This window comes from Xiphophorus hellerii, chromosome 6, assembly GCF_003331165.1.
Source record: "Xiphophorus hellerii strain 12219 chromosome 6, Xiphophorus_hellerii-4.1, whole genome shotgun sequence".
NCBI lineage: Eukaryota > Metazoa > Chordata > Actinopteri > Cyprinodontiformes > Poeciliidae > Xiphophorus > Xiphophorus hellerii.
The window spans coordinates 9064766-9083901 of record NC_045677.1 but is presented as its reverse complement, the minus strand read 5'-3'; the positions used below and the strand labels follow the sequence as shown (position 1 = coordinate 9083901).

The 19136-nt window shown below is 41.3% G+C and overlaps 1 protein-coding gene across 1 annotated transcript; it reads left to right on the top strand.

The window, feature by feature from the left end:
- Positions 1 to 316: 316 nt before the first annotated feature.
- mmp14b (matrix metallopeptidase 14b (membrane-inserted)) lies at positions 317 to 17372 on the top strand. The gene is made up of 10 exons (XM_032565576.1): positions 317 to 971; positions 9299 to 9447; positions 9553 to 9675; positions 9804 to 10111; positions 10589 to 10750; positions 12291 to 12451; positions 12539 to 12677; positions 12760 to 12910; positions 15028 to 15143; positions 15227 to 17372. The coding sequence occupies exons 1-10, from the start codon at positions 873 to 875 to the stop codon at positions 15667 to 15669; spliced, it is 1851 nt and encodes a 616-aa protein (XP_032421467.1). The 5' UTR covers positions 317 to 872; the 3' UTR covers positions 15670 to 17372.
- The last annotated feature ends 1764 nt before the right edge of the window (positions 17373 to 19136 follow it).

Below are 19136 nucleotides of genomic sequence, written 5' to 3'. Positions count from 1 at the left end.
TAATAATAATAATAATAATAATAATAATAATAATGAAAAACATGAACGTGCAAAGATAAAAATTGATCATATCTTCATCTGTTTCAAAGTGTAAAGTTTTTGATTCCATCTTCTCTCATGACTACACCAACGTTTCCGTGCGTCATTAAGGCTTTTAATTTATTTACTCGCTGGCTGGCGGTAAGAGAAAGCGGTGCCAAGCCTGATCGGTCATCAAGTTAAATCCGTTTAGCTTTCCAAGAGAAGGCGGGTAGGTTTAGGCGGAGGGGGAGGAGGCGGAGGAGGAGGCCTACAGCCCAATATTTTCCAGCTGAAAAACCTCCCGGGGGTATCACAGTACCACGTCTGCAGAGGGAAGAGGAGAGGGGGTCAGGATAGGCTGACGAGAGTCCAGCAGGCAGAGGACAGAAGGAGACAGAGAGTTTTTTAATTTGTGTGGAAACAAAAGCCTGCTGCAACATCTGGAGCGAAGCGCAGGCTGAACTCGGACAGCCCCGCAAGCCCCCCTCTTTACTTCCTGCCTTCAGGAACGACAGCGAAGTTGATAACCGTGAGCAAAGCAAAAAAGAAAAGAAAAGAAAACAGGGAAAGAATGCACAGACCGGAGATTTATCAGTTGAAATAACGCGAGTTTGAAGTTGCAGAGAGGCGCGTTTTTAATTTTTACTATTATTATTATTCAGTTCGTCTCGCCAAGTCGGCCAAGGAGCGTTGTTTTCTTCTTTCTATCCGCAGACGATGTTTTGACAAAAAAAAAAAGAGAGAAAAGAAAAGAAAAGCAGGGGAAAGATTGTGCAGACGTGTACAGGGACATCTGCCAAAGTTAGGTATCTGTTTCTTTCTATTTTTCTTTTTTTTTTGTGGGTGAAGCGATGATGCCCGAGGTGAGATCGGTGGTCCGGCTGCTGCTGGTGGCAGTGGTCTGGGAACTGAGAGCGCATGGAGCGACGCAGCGGCAGATCAACCCGGAGGTGAGAAAAAACCCCAATACATCCGCACTGGGTAAGACAAAACAGGCTTTAATTAAAGGGATAAACAATATGCGAAGTGATCAAATCTAATTAGTATGGAGTAATAATGCCAGTGGGAATGGAGATCACAAATCAGTGCTTAGTCAATCCGAGAGTGACAGATTTATATTATCTTTGTCATTCATATTAGGGCACAACTGGGAACTATTGTGACCTAAGAATATAAAAAGGAATAACATGAGAACCAGGTAAAAAAAAATATAAAAAGGAGGTTGAATAAATAGAAGTGGAAACTTTTCCAATTGTTGTGAGAAATGCATAAACAACAACATGCGCAAAACAATAGAAAACATGTCTTAGGTTACGTACAACTAAAGAGGTAAATGCTCAGTGCTTCACAAATGTATTCACACCAGTTTAACATTTCATATTATAATTTAAAATGTGGCGTGAATTCAACCCCCTCTCATCTGACACTGCTAAATAAAAACCGAGCATCAATATTTTTAAAGTTTTGCCGATAATTCTCTTAAACACATGGGATTGTGCTGATCCAAACCACTCCCCCTTTTATTTGGCTGAATATTTAGGTTTGTTGTCCTGCTGGAAGATGAACCTTCACGCCAGTCTAAAGTTTTCTGCAGCCTCTTATCAGCTTTTCTTCCAGGATTGCCCTTTATTTAGCTCAACTTCCCTTCCTTTACCAAAGAAAAGCCTCCCCGCAGCATCATTCTGCCACTGCCACGTTTTACTATGTGCTTCACCATAAATAACCTGAGTTTTTGTCTCATCGCACTAGAGTTTTGTCCTCTACGTAAAAAATTTTTATGTCCTTCTTTCAAAAAACTGTTTACTTCTCGGCACTACTACGCTGGTGTGAGTTCAGGTCAGGGGCGACCTTCGTTCTCTTCTACAACAATCAGGATTTGTTTGTGGGCTGCATTTGTGAATCCGTTTGCATAAACACCTTCTCAGCCCGGGAATCAAAGCAATCCATTTGACAGCTTTGTGTTTCAGTCCATATTCTAACGGGTAATGATTTCTGTGGCGAGATGGGAAAGGCTTTGACCCTGGGTTAGGGGAAACAGCCCATAATGATGATAGCCTCATAAAACACACACACAAAAAAAAAATGCTGAGAGGGCAAAAGCGCGAGGAGCAAAAGACGGAAGAAATGTGCAAGTAATGCATGAAGTTGTATTGTGGTTTGGGTCAGAGACGGAGGCATTTCTTTTTTTTTTTATTGAAGGAGGGGTTGTGAGATGTGGAGGCAGTTCGGCTCGCAGGATATGAAATGTAGGCTAATTGTCGACATATGTCATAAATTAGGTCTGAGCTGGGATGAGGTGGGTTTTCACAGTCTGGGGGATTTGAAGGATCTCAGCAAAGCCATCTGTGAAGGATCTAAATTTCCTCCAGAAAACCACAATTTAGTTTAGATTCCTCTGCCACGACTCGATGTTATTTGCTGAGATTCGTCCGTGATGTGTTTATCTGCAAAATTCCCATGGAGCCATGGGGGAAGTCCAGTGTTAATTCAAGGAAGTGACTCGGTTATGATACTTGCACACCTGCTTCCTTCAGTACCATCAGTAAACACCGAGCATGTGCGGGAAAGGCCGCTGTTTTCATCACGGGCCCACGAATTGCGATCAACGAGTTATGAAGATTTCTCCAAAAATCTTAGCGGCGCCAATCGTCTCTGTAATATCTGTATCCTGCCTGCGGCCTGCAAGGAATTGGAGCTGCAGCCGTGCCAGTGGAAAAAAACAGAGTTCAGTTACTGTATTGACCTACATTAGGCTGGAGGCTTGAAAGACTGAGCTGCAAAATGTAAACTAAGACGGCAACCAATGTTTTCCAAATGTTTTAGTACCTCAAACGTTTTTTTTTTAATGTTTCTGGATGGTTTTTAGTCTTACCTACACATAATTACATTAGGAAATTGCACGAAATGGTATCTTACGTTGAATGCCGTTCTACTTTGACGCCTCAAAATAAAATCCAGAGCAACCAGTTAATGTCAGAGGTCAGTAGACTCCACTTGTGTATTAATTAATAAATCCAGCTGTTCTTTGAAGGCATCAGAGGTTTGTTCGATGAGAGTAGAGAACAAGCAGAATCATGCAGACCAAAGAAGACACCAAATAAGTGGAGAAGGTTGGATCTGGTCTTGATGGAGTGGCTTTTACTGAAAGAAAGCTACAAAAATCCATTTTCCGTTTTCCACGTAGGGAAAGGTGCTCTGGTGAGCTGAACAGAAAATGGACGTTTTTGGCATGCAAGAACACGCAAAAAGCTGTGTAAAACACCATCCATATAGTATATATTAGTGAAGGATCATGCTAATCCTCAATTAGCATGATGCCTTTTAAAAAATCTTAGATTGGGACGGAAGTTCACGAGTCTAAACATGGTGCATTTGGACACAGCACACTCTTGTTTGAATGACCCAGTCAAAGTATAGACCCAAACCCAATTTAGTATCGGTGGCAAGACTTAAGAACGGACGTGCACAGACAGTTGCACAGTCTAAATGAACTTGAGCTATTTTGCAAACAATCAAGGGGCAACACCTTCAGTCTCTTGAAGTTCAAAGCACATAGAAATCTCCCCCTAAAAGATCTACAGCTAGCCGTGATTCTACACATTATTGACTGGAGGGATAAACGCAGGCATTCTGAAATTAATATGCTTTGCAAAGGCACAGTTGGTCTCATGTTGCAATTCAACTTTAGTTACTTTAGTCTGGTGACAGGATTTGTAAATACACATCAAAGTGATTATATCATCCCCTTCGTTACATTTGGTGATGGCAACATTATGCTACAGGGAAGCTTTTGATGTATTGTGCTCCTTACTTTACTAATACACTTTCCAACAGTTATTTAACTTATTGCTAACTCTTGTGGTCATTTTTGTGTTATTTTTGAACTGTATATTAACTCAGCAAACAGCAGCGTCCAGCTGAATTTCAGCAGGAAATGCTGCATAACATAAAGATTTCCTGGATGAAACTGTTAACCATAAGCGATCTATTCTGAAGCTCTGAGGACATAAAATTGTTAATTTTTGCAGACATATCTTTACGGTTATTATTACCATCATGAGCGTGTTGAACATGTCCGACACAAACATACCTTAAAAGCAGCAGGAACAAAATCCACCATAAAAAACAAACAAACTTCGGTTAAGTGTAATGCAGAAAGACTCAGGTTTCCGTGGACGTCTTGTTTTGTCCATTGTGGGTATTTTACGATTCCTCTGCAGTTATCTCAATCAGGCCAGTAGGTGTTGGTCAGTGAAATAAACACCTGCAAATAGTGTGGCAAAAAATTCCACTTCCTGTGGCCAGCGGTGAAGGAAGGAAGTGGTCAACGTCAATCCAAAACCACCGTGCTGTGTCAGCAGCACCCACCAACTTTCAGGACGCAGGCACATCCGTGTCTACACAAACACACGAAAATGTCTGCAAGCTGAGATCATCAACTACAAAGGATAACAGCCATGAAACGACATGATGAGGACAGTAAAGGGGCTTGTTGAAGGCCATGAGAAAGGAAGGCATTGTGATGCATTGAGGGAGTGAGGCAATGTGCAGGAAAAGAAAGAAGAAAAATGAATCAGTTGTCTTGCTGCATTAGATAGGATGTAAATCAGTTACGCACGTGTGAATAAAACCAACTCCTTTTGCTTGTAAATGCAGTTCAGGACAAGTCGGAGAAGTACATTTATGCTAATTTCATGTTGGAAAAGAGGATAGAAGGAGAAAAGGAAGGAAGTCTGGGTGGTTTTCATTGTTTAAATCCTAACCTGTTAGCTAAATGGCAACTTCCTGGAGGAAAATCAGGAGGGGTCCCAGGATATGAGGTACCACTTAAACAAATTACCTCATCTCCTGAATGTAAAAGAAAAGCCCTTTAACAATGTGTTGCCATTGATATTTGCCTGGCATTTGCTTTTTTGCTCGTAAAAGACTGCTTTATGTCATATGCGTGCCAGCAGGTAGCAGATGGGGAATCCCAGGAGTCTATATGTGTGTCAATGAGGTCTTTTGTAAAGATGGGGAAGAAGTCACAAAAGCCTGAGCTATGCTTCAAGCAAATCTTTATAAAGCAGGGAAACATTTATGCCATTTCTGCAGGCTTGTGGTGAACACACCTGCCCACACACGATCAAATCCTGTAATGGACAGTTGCAAGGGAATCGAAAGATATAATTTCACATCATTTGACACAATTCTGCCACCCTCTGTTTAGAGGAAGGGAGGCGTAATAAGCAGATGTGCGTGCTCTGTTTACCCTGCATGCCTCAGAGGGACTCCCATCATCGGTAACCAGAGTTTCTCTCCGTTGGCATTTAGCTAACGGAACAACTGAGCAACTGTCCTTCTTGCTCCCCTTTCTCATCCTATGCAAAATAAACGCTCTACTGAGTGAGTTGCCGTGTATATATACATAAAAAACTTATTTTACGTGGGTCTACATGTGGAATAAAATGTACATTTTGAGAAGAGTCAAGTGCTGTCACGTCTAAGAGTCTGTTTTGTGTTGTGCGTATGCATTGAGATGAAGGGTGCAACGTTTAGAGCGTCAAATTGCTTGAGGTTCAGTACTTCCCCTGTCTTATCAACATCAAATTTTGTTTAACTACACTAAAGGATCGCAAAGACATAAAGGAATGAGTCCCTAAATAATCAAATAATTATAGGAGCTACATTAAACACTCTGCAAGCCGAGGTGACTGAATCTTCATCAGTGCAGACAGAGTGTCTGCATACCATAGCATGAGATTAGGTTATGCTTTTGAGTCTCTGCAACATTTCAGGAGTATTTGCTTAAATTTAGTAGTAGTTGTATTTATGTTTGATGTCGACGTTTGTAAAATGTTTTGACTACTCTCTGTGGGCATCTGGTGCAGTGATGATATGGTGTGTTCCTGTTGGAGACTCGATCCAACTGGCATAATATTTTATTGGGATGCGAAATGGGAATTCCTGACTCTTGAAATATACTGGTTAACGAATAACGCGGTCATATTGCATCTCGTAGTTGCCAACATATCCAACAAATCTGATGAAACCTGGCTAACTGGTAATCATGTCACTTATGCTACAGTAACAGATGCAAAGAAAAGTGATGATAGAGTGCTATTTACTAAAGGTTGCATACTTTTGTATGCAATGGAAATACAGTGCATGTAAAATGATAGTGTATCTCAAATCATGGGTGACATTACGTCAAAAAATGCGTTTTGTATACACCCTGTGCATGCAAAATGACAATAAAGTCAGTCTAAGTCTAAGTCTAAGTCTAAAAAGGAGCATTGCATTGTTGGAAGCCCAGTTATTCCTTTAAAGAAAGTTGCTTGTGGATAACAGAAAATATGGTCAACTACTTCAGCTAATTTGTCAAAGAAAATAAAAACCAATAGATCAAATGCCCCAGTTTTATTTAGAGTCCATAATAACAACCAGGCATGTTGTAAGAAGTTTGGTCAGGCCTTTAAAAAGACCAGGAACTGAAAATCAAAAGACTGTATAATCCCTACATGTCTCTTCTTATCCCACTGTAAATGCTGACCACTTCCTCCTCCCGGTTCTGCTTTAGTTACCAAATCTGTATGCGCTCTCAGAAATAGCAGTGTGTGACACTGAATAAGACTTTGTGAAGTAACTTGAGGAGCTCATGAATGCCTTAAAGTTAAAACAAGTGTTCTCTGTCATTCATGAGCCTGTTTTTCTCTGAGCTGAGGCCAGTATTAATATGGGATGGGGTAGCATGGGCTTTCCTTTGATTTCAGAAGACGTACGTCGCTTACTGACGACAAACTGTAGGGCTCGTTGTGACTCCTATCTGCATTATCTGGACTCATGTAAAATTCATCTTTTTCTTGTTGCGCTCCACTCTTTCTTTCCCACTCTTGAGGCCGTGCTGTAACAGAAACAAACAGTGGGTCTTTATGTGTCCACAGCGGTGAGTCAGAACCAGAAAGAACTCATTCAGGGGTGAAATCTAAACACTAAGACCTCCATGTCTTTCTAGGATATACAGGGGAGGCAAAACTGGACCTTCAAGGACTTAAAACCTGCCGTTCTGCTCTTGCTAGGTCTCAACCAAGGTGCATGAGCATATTTAACATAAAACTAATAAAAATAAATAGACCTTCAGCTCATTCAGATGGTGGTTATGCTATTAAAATGTGTCTATAGAGTTTCTGGAATGATGCTGTAGCATTGCAAGTCTACAGAAGACACAGGACAATGCTAGAACAGCAGTGGGTCACAGTGATGTTAGGCTAACACAGAAGTGCTAGCTTGAAGAAGTATTGGCCTTGGATAAACCAGCATTGGACTACATTAATGCCATGTTAAGGCAGTGCCAAGCAGTGCTTGACTAAAGTGGTTCTAGGCTACAGGAATGCACGGCTAAAGCTACATGAGGCTAAAATGGTTTTAGAGTGCAGCAGTGCTAGGCTAAAGCAGCGCTACATTAAGTTAGCTTTACATTAGAAACATTGGTAGTGTTAAATCATAACGACAGAGAGTAGTACTAGGCTAGGTCAAAGCAGTTGTTGTCCAAAAGTGTTCAAGGCTATAGCAGTGCTAAGCTGAAACAGTACAATGCTATGCTAGGCTATAGCAGTGCTAAGCTGAAACAGTACAATGCTATGCTAGGCTATAGCAGTGCTAGGCTGAATCAATTCTATGCTACATTAGTGCTATTCTACACCAATTTAAAGATAAAACAGTGAGAGGCTAAAGCAGTGCTAGTTAAAAACAGTGCAAAGCTAAACTTGTTCAAGTCTATAGTATTGCTCGGTTAAAGTAGTTCTACCTAGGCTAAAATAAAGCTACATTACAGCAGTCCAAGGCTATTGTCCTTCAAGCAGTGGCAGGCTGAAACAGTTCCTGACCAAAAGAAATTTGGAAACACTTATGGTTAATTTTATCTTATCTTCTACTTTCTTTAGCTTATTGTTGAATGTTATTGGAGATGAAGAGTCCAGACTATTTAATATGTTTCAAAGCGATTGAGGACATCCACAAATATGCTACGTCATAGTTTTGCAAAATGTTTGAGTGGACATGGCGTTAAATACAGCACAATGTCAGCGGAAAATATAGGGGGAAAAAACGCCGAATAAAAACATTTTGAATTTACTATTAGCAACCAATATCCTACAAAGCAAAAAAAAATTAGCTGGTCGGGGTGTGGCTCCTTACGATTATTTAAGCAAATGGGTTTTCCATAAAAGTGGGGTAAGGGAGACGAGGGGAGGGAGTGAGATGAGGAAAGGACAGAGACATTAACGAAGGGGAGTTTGACTCTGAGGTTTGGATGCGGCTCAGGAGAAATTCCCAGTTAAATTACTGACTGACGCTGCTGCTCAACTGGAGACATCGGCTGGGGTTTGCCCACGGCCTGACTCTCACCCTGGGACACTCCCTTGCTCTCTGCTCTTCTGCCGCTGCTATTCTCTTTTTCTCTCTCCACACTGCCATTACCCACAGCTCCGAAACCCCACCATTCAAAACAAATGACCTTGTGCAATTGTTTGCATCACACCAAACTGCTTCATGCAAGGATTCAAATACAGTATGTTTGAGACATGAGAGAGACCACCTAACCACAGCCGAGATCACAGGGTGACTGCGTACAGCATAAATTTACCATTTACCATTGTTTGGACAGGCCTCCATGTTATTTTCTTGGTTCTGGTTTAAAAGGCAAAGGGTGTAGGAGAAGCTCTGCGGGAGAAGCAAAGCTGGCTCAGATGCCAAACTAGCACTGAATAACTTAAAACTTGAACTTGAAACGGGGATTAATAATCAACCTCTTGAGGTGATTTGTATTAATTCCAACCCCTGTGGCTGTTTGTCGAAACCCAAACTGCCCTTATTAGAGGTTTCGCTCAGCATTAGCACACATATCCACTGGGGTGAGTCATGTTGATGGTTGAATAGGATTTGGCTTTAATAATTAACTGGAAACTGGCCAAGCGCTTGGAAGCGGTGCAACTCCTTCAGGCTAGAAAACACGGAGAAAAATAATTTAAGAGCTCATTTTTGGTTGTCAGAGCAGAATGTGTTTTCGCTGCAGCCACATAAAAACTTTCTGAACTTGTACTCCTTGTAGCCGCCCTTGTCTCGTACGGTACCGTCCACCCAGCAGGATCATCAACAAAAATGAGCTGAAATGGGTTTTTATTTCTTAATTATGTTTTTATCTTAGATAAAAACAGGAATTTGTGTGTGTGTGTGTGTGTCTGGGGGGGTTTTTCCATGAGAAATCTCAAGAGTTTCCTCTTTTCTTTTCTTTTGCTAGTCATGGCTGCAGCAGTATGGCTACCTTCCCCCAGGAGATCTGAGGACCCACTCTCTTCGCTCCCCTCAATCCGTCTCCTCAGCCATCGCCACAATGCAGAGGTTCTACGGCCTCACAGTAACCGGTGCCATCGACGAGAAAACGATTGCGTCAGTACCAATAAATAAAACAACGCACAAAACATAACAGGTGCTATTTCTGACCTTGAGCTGAACGTTGCTTTTGTTTTTGTTTTCTCTCTCTCTCTCTCACAGGGCCATGACGCGACCGCGCTGTGGGGTGCCAGATAAGTTTGGAGCTGAGCTGAAGAGCAACTTGAGGAGGAAGCGCTACGCCATCCAGAACCTGAAGTGGCAGAAGAACCGCATCACTTTTTCGTAAGTCAACGAAGCCCCAAGTGGACCAGATGATGCCATTTTTGAGTAGAAGAAAAAATTATAGACATAATTTAGTGAATGGGGTGTAATTTTTCTTAAAATCCCAATCAAATTCGCGCTCTGTGCAGCATCCAGAACTACACCCCGAAGGCGGGCGAGTACGAGACCTACGAGGCCATCAGGAAGGCCTTCAAGGTGTGGGAGAGCGTCACCCCGCTCCGTTTCCAGGAAATCCCCTACAGTCACATACGGGACAAAGTTGAGGAGTTTGCCGACATAATGCTCTACTTTGCGGAGGGTTTCCACGGCGACAGCAGTCCTTTCGACGGCGAGGGGGGCTTCCTGGCGCACGCCTACTTTCCTGGCAATGGCATCGGAGGAGACACTCACTTTGATGCAGCCGAGCCATGGACGACTGGAAACCAGGATCTGTACGGTGAGGCTCCGAGATGCCCGAAGTAAAAGAAGGACTTTAAAAAAAAATCTCTATATAGATTCTCTGAAATCTGATGAAACATGAAAACGTTTAAATGTTGGGAGTAACTTGTTTGTTCAGAGTCTAGGCCTTTCTTTCTTTTTGCTGTCACAAGCATAACCTGGTGCAGGTCCAGACTCGTGTCAGTACTTTTGAGGTAGAGAAGGTTCGGAGGAATGTGCTTATTTTCAAAGTGCGGAAACCACAGAAATGTCCACTGTCAGCTGTTCAAGTCAAACTTGTGTTCACATGACTTTCGTCTGATTTTATTTTGATCCACTGATGCGATGTGAAATAGTAGCGTGCTTTTGAGTCATCTCTAAATGAGGGAGCAGTTCTGTTTCCTCCTTCTCCCGTCTAAAACTTCGCCGCACCAGAATAAATGCTTCCCTCTTCCTCAAAACGAAGCGGTCGGTGTAACGAGTCTTTGTCTTCCAGGGAATGACGTCTTCCTCGTGGCGGTGCACGAATTGGGCCATGCTCTGGGTCTTGAGCACTCCAACGACCCGTCGGCCATCATGGCTCCGTTCTACCAGTGGATGGACACGGACAACTTCCAGCTTCCTGATGATGACCGCAGGGGCATACAGCAACTTTATGGTGTGTTGCAGGCACAGACTACTGCACACCTTCTTTTTTGCTGTCCTTATTAAGGACCTGAAACCAAAAACCTGTATTCTACAATTTGCCAGCTCCCCCCTTGCTAAAATTTCCAATTAGAATTCTCTTCTGTCCCTGAAGAGTTGGTAAAAATGTTGTTTTATATATTAAAAGTATAAAAAACAAAAAAAGGGCTGGGTGAAAACATCAACCAGAGAGGGTGCCAAAGTTGACCTTAATGGAAGACTGGGAAGTAGAAAGGGAATAAGCAATAAGAAGGGACATGTAGACAGTGTTCTGGTCAAATGAGGTGAGACTTGGATGTTTTTGACCACATAACATGCAGAACTCTGTGTAGGAAAACTAATATTGCACAACTCCCTGAACACGCTGTACCCCACACTGAAACACAGTGGTGGCAGTCCCATGTTTTATAGTTGCTTTTCTTCTGCAACAGCAAGCAAGGAGTTGACCAGTTGAATTATATGTGGGACCTTCATGGGAGAAGTCCAGTTAGAAGTTGCAAAAGACCTATGGCCTCCAGAAGGACTGTAACCCTGAAAGTATAGCCATAGATGCATAGATGTAATGCATGCTTTGTGTATTTGGTTGACCCAGTTAGAGACCAAACCTAGATCCAAATCCAATTAAGAATCTGTGGTGAGAGTTGCCAATAGATGGCCATGCTATCAGACTTAGCTTGAGCTCTTACAGGGCACAGAAATGAGTCTCTGTATGTTTTTAAAAAACTTGCAACGGCTCTGAATAAAAATGAATGCCACAGTTTTTCCAGATTTTCATTTGTGAAAAAAATGTTGCCAATCACTTTACAACGATTGTGATGAAACAGTTCCAAGGTATCTGCAGGTTTCAGCAACTCACATTTAAGCTGTGTTAAGACATTTTTAAGTTAAATTTGAGACATCTATGAATATTGGGATGGTTTGGGGATCCGACTAGATTACAATCAAGCACAGTACAAACAATAAAACTCCTGGGGTTTGTTTGGAGCTGCTGGGATCAGCTTTATGCTTCACACACTGCATATGGCTCTCCACGGCTTTAACCACTGTAGTGCCTAGCTTAAAAGTCTTTTTAACAGAATGCACGTAGCCTTATGAGTCGGTGGCGGAAGCAAAGGTTGTTCAGCCAACTGGCCATGAATTTGTACTTGCACACAAAAATTAAAAAAGTGTATTAGGAACTAGTTAGCGGTAGCCTCAGCTGCCTCGAGTCACAGAGTGAAGATGTCGGCACGCGACTCAAACTTTTGCCTGACAGAAAAATCAGTTGAGGAAAAAAGAAAACCTAGATAGTCATCTGATGACAAAATCAGATGACGTGTTGTGATTAAAGTATTTAAGACAAAATTGCCTTAAAAAAGTAATTTTGGATACATGAATTTAAGACTTTTAAGGATGAGCGGATATTCTCAGTTTGTGGCAAACTGCAGAAATGTTAGTTTTATGGCACTGTGACTTAAAAGCTGAGGTTATATTTCGGTTTTCTAATAGATTAAGATGTCTATGTGCTCCATTAGGGTCTGGATCAGGTCCGCCACCCCCTCCCTTCACACCGCACCCACCTGACCACGACCCTCAGCCCACCTACTCGCCGGACAGACCTCACTATGGTCCCGACATCTGCGATGGACACTTTGACACCATCGGGATCTTTAGAGGAGAAATGTTTGTCTTCAAGGTGAGATCCCATAAAAACTCTCTGATTGTGGTGGTTTTTATTTACTCTTGGTCTACTATAAAGCTTTGTCTTTGTTTAACATTTCAGGACAAATGGTTCTGGAGAGTACGCAACAGCCGCGTGTTGGATGGATACCCCATGCCCATTGGTCACTTTTGGAGAGGATTACCCACTCAAGTGAATTCTGCTTTTGAAAATGAGGAGGGGAAATTTGTTTTCTTCAAAGGTCAGCCAACATACAGAGAGTAAATCATTTTTTGTGTAATCACTAGATGGCTAAGAGGGCACATGTCTCTATGTCTCTGCAGGGGACAAGTATTGGGTGTTTAGCGAATCTATTCTTGACTCTGGTTACCCCAAGTATCTGAAGGAAATGGGCTCTGGACTTCCCAAGGATCGGATAGATGCTGCTCTCTTCTACACCCCCAACGGACAGACATTTTTCTTCCGAGCTAACAAGTTAGTCAACATCTGCGTGTGGCCGGTTGTGTGTGCATCTAAAATAAATAAGTGCTCCAGTTAAAATGGTGGCAGTTCAAAGGAAAACCCCTCTTTTCCCACTTCTCTAAGACATGATTGATTGTTGACCTTACAGGGTTTAAACAAGAAAAGTAAATGACTAACTGTGAATTTAAAAAAAATGCTTCTTGTGTAAACACAAAAATAAACTAAATCAAAACAAAGGCAGCTGGTATGAACCCCATACCCCATACAAAAGTCAGTCATAGGTGCAGTAAGCCACCTCCGTTGTGGCGCAGGCCTCAACATGAGATTTCAGCAAAGATTTCCTTTCTTTTGTTCATTTCTACAGTTCTGCAAAATGACAACAGGGAGGCTTTTACTGTGCTTACAGGGAGTTTTAATCCAAGGTTTTGTGAAGTTTTGTAGAAAAGTGAAGGAACAATCAGCAGTGGAGGGCTACCGTTGTCCCTAATATGAGCTTTTCAATACAACTCAAGCTGAAAATGTCAATACCCGTTGAATGAAACACTTTATATTAGCCATATACAAAGCAACAAGCAACCACTGTTGACTTTGCTGCTGTTCCCTCAATCACACACCGCTGCAACCTTTAATTAGTTGAGGCTGCCAGTTGTAAACTTTGGATTTTGAGACAGGTTGTCAATTTATGCATCATCGTCAAAATCAAATTAGTCGACATCATTTTTTACAGTGACAAATTATTCAATTGTCGCTTGTGACAGTGGTAATATCCAATAGTCCAACATTGTAACCCAGAGATTTTCAGGTGAAGTTATTTTATCCTCTATTGAGCTGTTAGCCTTCAATCTGTCTACTGTGAGAAAGAGAGCCATGAAACTCAGCAATGGATCCAAACTGGTAAATTAAGCTAATCACAGAGGAACTCAGGCATGGATTCATTATAAACCCAGTTTGGAATATAAATCAGAGATTGAATTGGGTCAAAACGATTAGTGGTTTTGACCACTAATTGAATATATAATAATTTATCTGGGTCTTCAAGTCCAACTTGAAATGATGAAATAATTCATTACACAAGCCCTATTCAAATCATTAAAACCAGGTCTTGTACGGTTCAATTTATTTTATGTGAAGTGTGTCAAAAAAAAAAGAAGCAAAAAACAATGTTGAGCAAAACACAAGATTGTTTAAAACCACCAACCAATATAATAAACACAACAAAACATAAAAAACAAATGCAGTAATATTGACCCAAAACAAGCTAAAACAAGGAGCAACAACATAGAAGACCTGATGAGACTCAAATGTAACTGAATGAAAGCAAATGTAAAGTTTACCAGGTGAAATTTAAGACTGGATAGATTCATACGTTTGGATAAAGTTGCGTATTCTTCCATATTTTAAAGGCTGCCACTGCAGAAGTCCAAATCTAAACCATCCAACCATCCTGCTGCAGCATTTCAGACTTACTAGAGGCCATGTAGAGTAGCTCGATCCAGGTCAATGTAGAGAGCTTTCCAGTAGTACAAAATAGATGTGGTGCAAGAACAAAGACATTTTTCTTATTCTTTTTTATGGATACAGAAAACAATTAGATGTACACCGTAACAAAACTCTCCCCTTTAGACCAAAAGAACATTAAAGTCTAAATGAGAAAAGATTGATTGGGTTGAAGTCTCTAGTTGTGTCTAACAGAACTAAAGCAACTAACTGTGCTTAGTAAACAGTTACAAAAATAGAAGGCTGGATTTGTGTTATGTGAGCAAATTCAAAGTTTACCCAAACACTGTCATTAACAAGACAAGTTTGGCCTAGACTGAGGACAATCTTTTACAATTAAAAAGAAAAGGTAATTTAGATGATAGAAAGACCATTTGAATCATGGCAAGGATGTTCAATCAAAAAAACAAAACAAAAAAAAACAAGTAAGGGAAGGTTCTTTCTGGCACGACTAATCCCACTAATCATCTAATTCCGGGTCTGGCTCTTCCTAAGCAAATTTTATATCCTATCCAATGTATGTCTGAAGTCAGATTTCAAGTTTTGGTGTAAAGCGTTTCAGTTTTGAAGATGTGTGTGTGTGTGAGTAGTAACTTACAGCAAATGTATTTCCTTTGCTTCCCGTTCCTCAGGTATTACCGTTTCAATGAAGACTCAAGAAGAGTTGAAGACGGTTACCCCAAATCTATCGATATGTGGCAGGGCGTTCCAGAGAACATCAAGGCAGCCTTTATGAGTAAAGATCAAGGTAAGGTCAACATGTAACATCAGTCCATGCTTGTTAGTCCTTGTCAGAGGTTGTTTTTAACATTTCAGTCTTCCGCCCACCAGCGTATACCTACTTCTACAAAGCCAACAAGTACTGGAAATATGACAATCAGAGGATGCGCGTTGAGCCTGGATACCCCAAATCAGCGCTCCGTGACTGGATGGGCTGCCCCAACGAGGATTCCAAGACAGACGGCGGGAGAGGCGGCGGCGGCCACGATAAAGACAAAGAGAAGGAAAGGGAAAAGGAAAAGGAAAAGGGACGAGAGGATAAGGACAGAACTAGAGCTAAAGACAGGGAAACGGAGAATGAGACAGAGACAGAGGAAGAGGTGGATGTGACCATTATCGAGACGAACCAGGGGAACGGAGCAGTGGCTGTGGTGTTGCCACTGTTCCTGCTGGTCTGTGTGATTGCCACATTGGCAGCCTTGGTGTTTTTCCGTATGTACGGCACTCCACGCCGAATCCTGTACTTCCAAAGATCTCTACTTGACAAGGTGTAGGTGGGGGAAGAGCAGAAGGAGCTAGGGAAGAGGGGAATAGGACAAAATGGGAGCAAAAGTTCAACAGATAGCCAAGCGGGAGAGAAAGAGCCGAAGGAATAGTGCGAGACTTTTATTTTCAAATAATCCTACCACTGCCTACTTCATCCATCTCTTATCTCTTAACCACTGTGTTTTCCTCTCCTTTTCTCTCCTTCCCGCCCTCCTGTGGTAACTGACGCCAGCTTGTTGCTGTTTGTTTTAGCCATTTTCAATGTCTTGTAGTTGTTGCCAATGGTATGGTTTGTGTTCTCGTGAATTTCCAGTTTGAACCTGCATTTCCACAACGCAGAGTGAAGCATGTTTTCTTTGCATGAGAACCCACCTCCAACCAGTCCTTCTCTCCTCTTGTTAAGCTTGAACATACTCACCAAAACACACACACACACACACACACTTGAAAGCCACATTCAAATAGTTGCTGTATTTCTTAGTCTTCCATTCAAACAACATGTTGGAGCCAGTTTGGACCATAAAAGGGAAACAAAGCATCTGCTTCCGTCCTCATAAAACATGACACACACTCACGAGTTCAGTCATTCACAACAGCTGATTCAGTATCTTTATGTTCAGTGACTAATTTTGTCGAGAATGATGTTGTCATTAGCATTATGACTGTTACTATTATTGTTGAATGTTTTTGTTTTACTTTTTTTTTTTGTAAATTGACATTAAAACGTCCTGCTGGACAGAGACATACACTTTGGAAAGTGGCCTTAATTTTATACATGTGGGGACAGTGAACAGGGGAATGGGGCTATGTATGCTTGAAACTTGATTGTTTTTTTTTTTTTAAATATACATTGACTCTATCTCAAATGAAAATAAATTGAAGATTTAAGAAAAAAATGACTCCTTTTTTTGTCATTGTACTTGAACAGTTTTTATTTTTTAATTATGGTGCTACATTCCTAGTCGGGGGGTAAAAGTAGTTCAACGGTGACAATAATAGTAGTGATTATGATTATAATGACAACTATTTGGTTTTAACAAGACTGTGTGTACTTCCTCTTTTCCCTTTTTCTCTTACATGAATAAAGTAATTTTAAAAGGCTTTCTGTGCTTTAATTTTCACTCAGTAAATTTCCCTTTTTTAAACGCTTACTCGTAATCCAGCTCTCACCTGGGCGCTCCAGCTGAATCACTTGTGCCGATCGTGTCTCTTTTCCATCTGGTCTTCCCCACTCTCCCTGGACCTCCAGGTTTCTTGTTCCCCGACCGCACCACTGCAATACTGGGGCTCAGGAACTGGCAGGAACTTTAACTGGGTTGGAAAATGCCGAGCGGATCCAAATCTTAAGTAGAAACAGGGATGAGGACGATTGTATAAACCTTGTTGCTGCACAGCAGAAAAAACATATCTAAACTATACAATTAAAGATACAAAAAGAGAGAGAGAGAGTCTGTGTGTGTCCTTGCCTTTCCATGCTTTTGGGGACCGTGCGTGGAATGCAAGCACAATTTGACGAGGACGCTGAAAAGACGGAGGACTTTGTTTTCTATGTGACTTAATGTTTGAATCCAGAGTTTAAAAATCAGTCAAAAGTTTGTCTATTTTTAATAAATCAGTGATTAAATGTAGAAAATAAAAAAGACAGCAATACAGATGCACATGTTTGTGTTTTGCCAAGATAAGAATGTGTTACAGTGCCTTACATAAGTGTTTATTCCCCTTTTTACTCTTACAACCACAAGCTTTCAGATACTTTATATATGAAAGCTCAACTTTCTCCCTGACCTGAATGTCTGGTTTGTTTCTTGAGCTTCATCAGAGTCAGAATGCTTTATTTAGTTATTGTACAAATAAAAATAATCATATCCCACACTATGTCCAGTGGATGCAGTGAGTGGCTGCAGAAAACCCCCTCTGCACACATAAGGAACATTTAGACACAATACAACAGTAACATGATGCTAATTCTAGTTCTTGCTACCTAAGGGCAGTTCTTTAATGTTCCTTATCAAACAGGTGGGCTCTATTTATGATTTAGTTGGCTTCTGAAAAAATCTGGATTAATGAATTGGGTCAATACCAGTGTACCAGCACTGGTACTCGTAAAAGCATGCAAATACTCCAATATCAACTCAAAGGCTAAACCATACAATAGAGCTTAGATTGGGCCTAAAAACAACACAGCCTGATCAGACGGACTAATTAACATTAATTAAAGGCCTGAGCTCAAAGTAAATCCCACATATTATTTTAGTTAAACTTTTACTACTTTAGTTTTTAGTTCATAATTTGAGTTAGCAGTGTAAATTCTCCCGATTTTAGCTTTTGTTCAACATCTTCCACCTCCATCTTGTCGCTTGTTGTAACAGCAGAGTGAGTCAAGTGCAAATCTTCCAGGACGTGTGACTGATGGGAGCGGAGCAAGACGGAGCTGTGTGCACATTGTGCAGAGTACTTTTGCACCTTAATGTCTTCCTTTGCTCAACAAAGTAAGCAACACACTCCTCTATTTAGACTATAATAAAGTTTCATACATAATAAATACATACAACTTTGTTTCATATATTCTCATTAAGAGAAGAAAGGAGAAGGTGTTGAAAAAAGGTAAGGAGTAACTTTAAGTTATGATAGCTGTGTGGTGCTGAAATAAAATCTGTAAAAAAAAAAAAAAAAAAGGGTGTCTGGCACGCTTTATTAATGAATCCTGTTTTCAGCCCCTTCTTAATCCCAAAAATTGTGTTGTCGTGAGGATGGGTAAAGGTTATAAGCCCAGTCTCTACACCCAGTACTTCTGGGTGGTTCTTCCCATAAGTCTGCAACACTCAGGATGACTGACTGACACTTAGTCATTTTCCCAAATATCCCGCTTCATCCCCTATGTCCACTCAATGCATGGCAAAAGTTTCCTTTCACCCCAAATGTCCTGTTTCATCCCCAAAGACCACTTCCCAAATGTGGCATTCAAATGTGTATACCCAAATATCCCGACGCCATCTGGTGGCGATTTTAGGTACTATAAAGCATTAGTGAATTCCACTAGTAGGCAACTTTGTGCGAAGGCAACTTTGTGCGAAGGCAACTGTGGCAGTCTGTCACGGGGTCACTGTAGGTTCAAAAACTTCTGAAACAGGGACATAAAGGTCATGAAAGATAGGGCTTTCAGGTGATCCTGCCTGTGACCTTGGGTTAAGGATCTACCATTTTTCATAGTTGGCTAAATAATCTTTCAGAATGGTCAGGTTAGGGAGGGCTGGGCCCTAACAAGGGTAAGAGGATAAGTTGTTGAAAGAGGGTCACTAGTTGCCCTCTAGGTTCTCCAGACCCAGGAGATTTTTGACAAAGTTTACCCAGGTTCTGGGCACGGGAAGCAGGGTGAGCATGGTCCCCGCTCCCTGTCTTGGTTCTCCAGACCCAGGGGATTTTTGACAAAGGCATCATTTTGTCAAAAATTCCCGATTTGGGAAGAACCAACCAG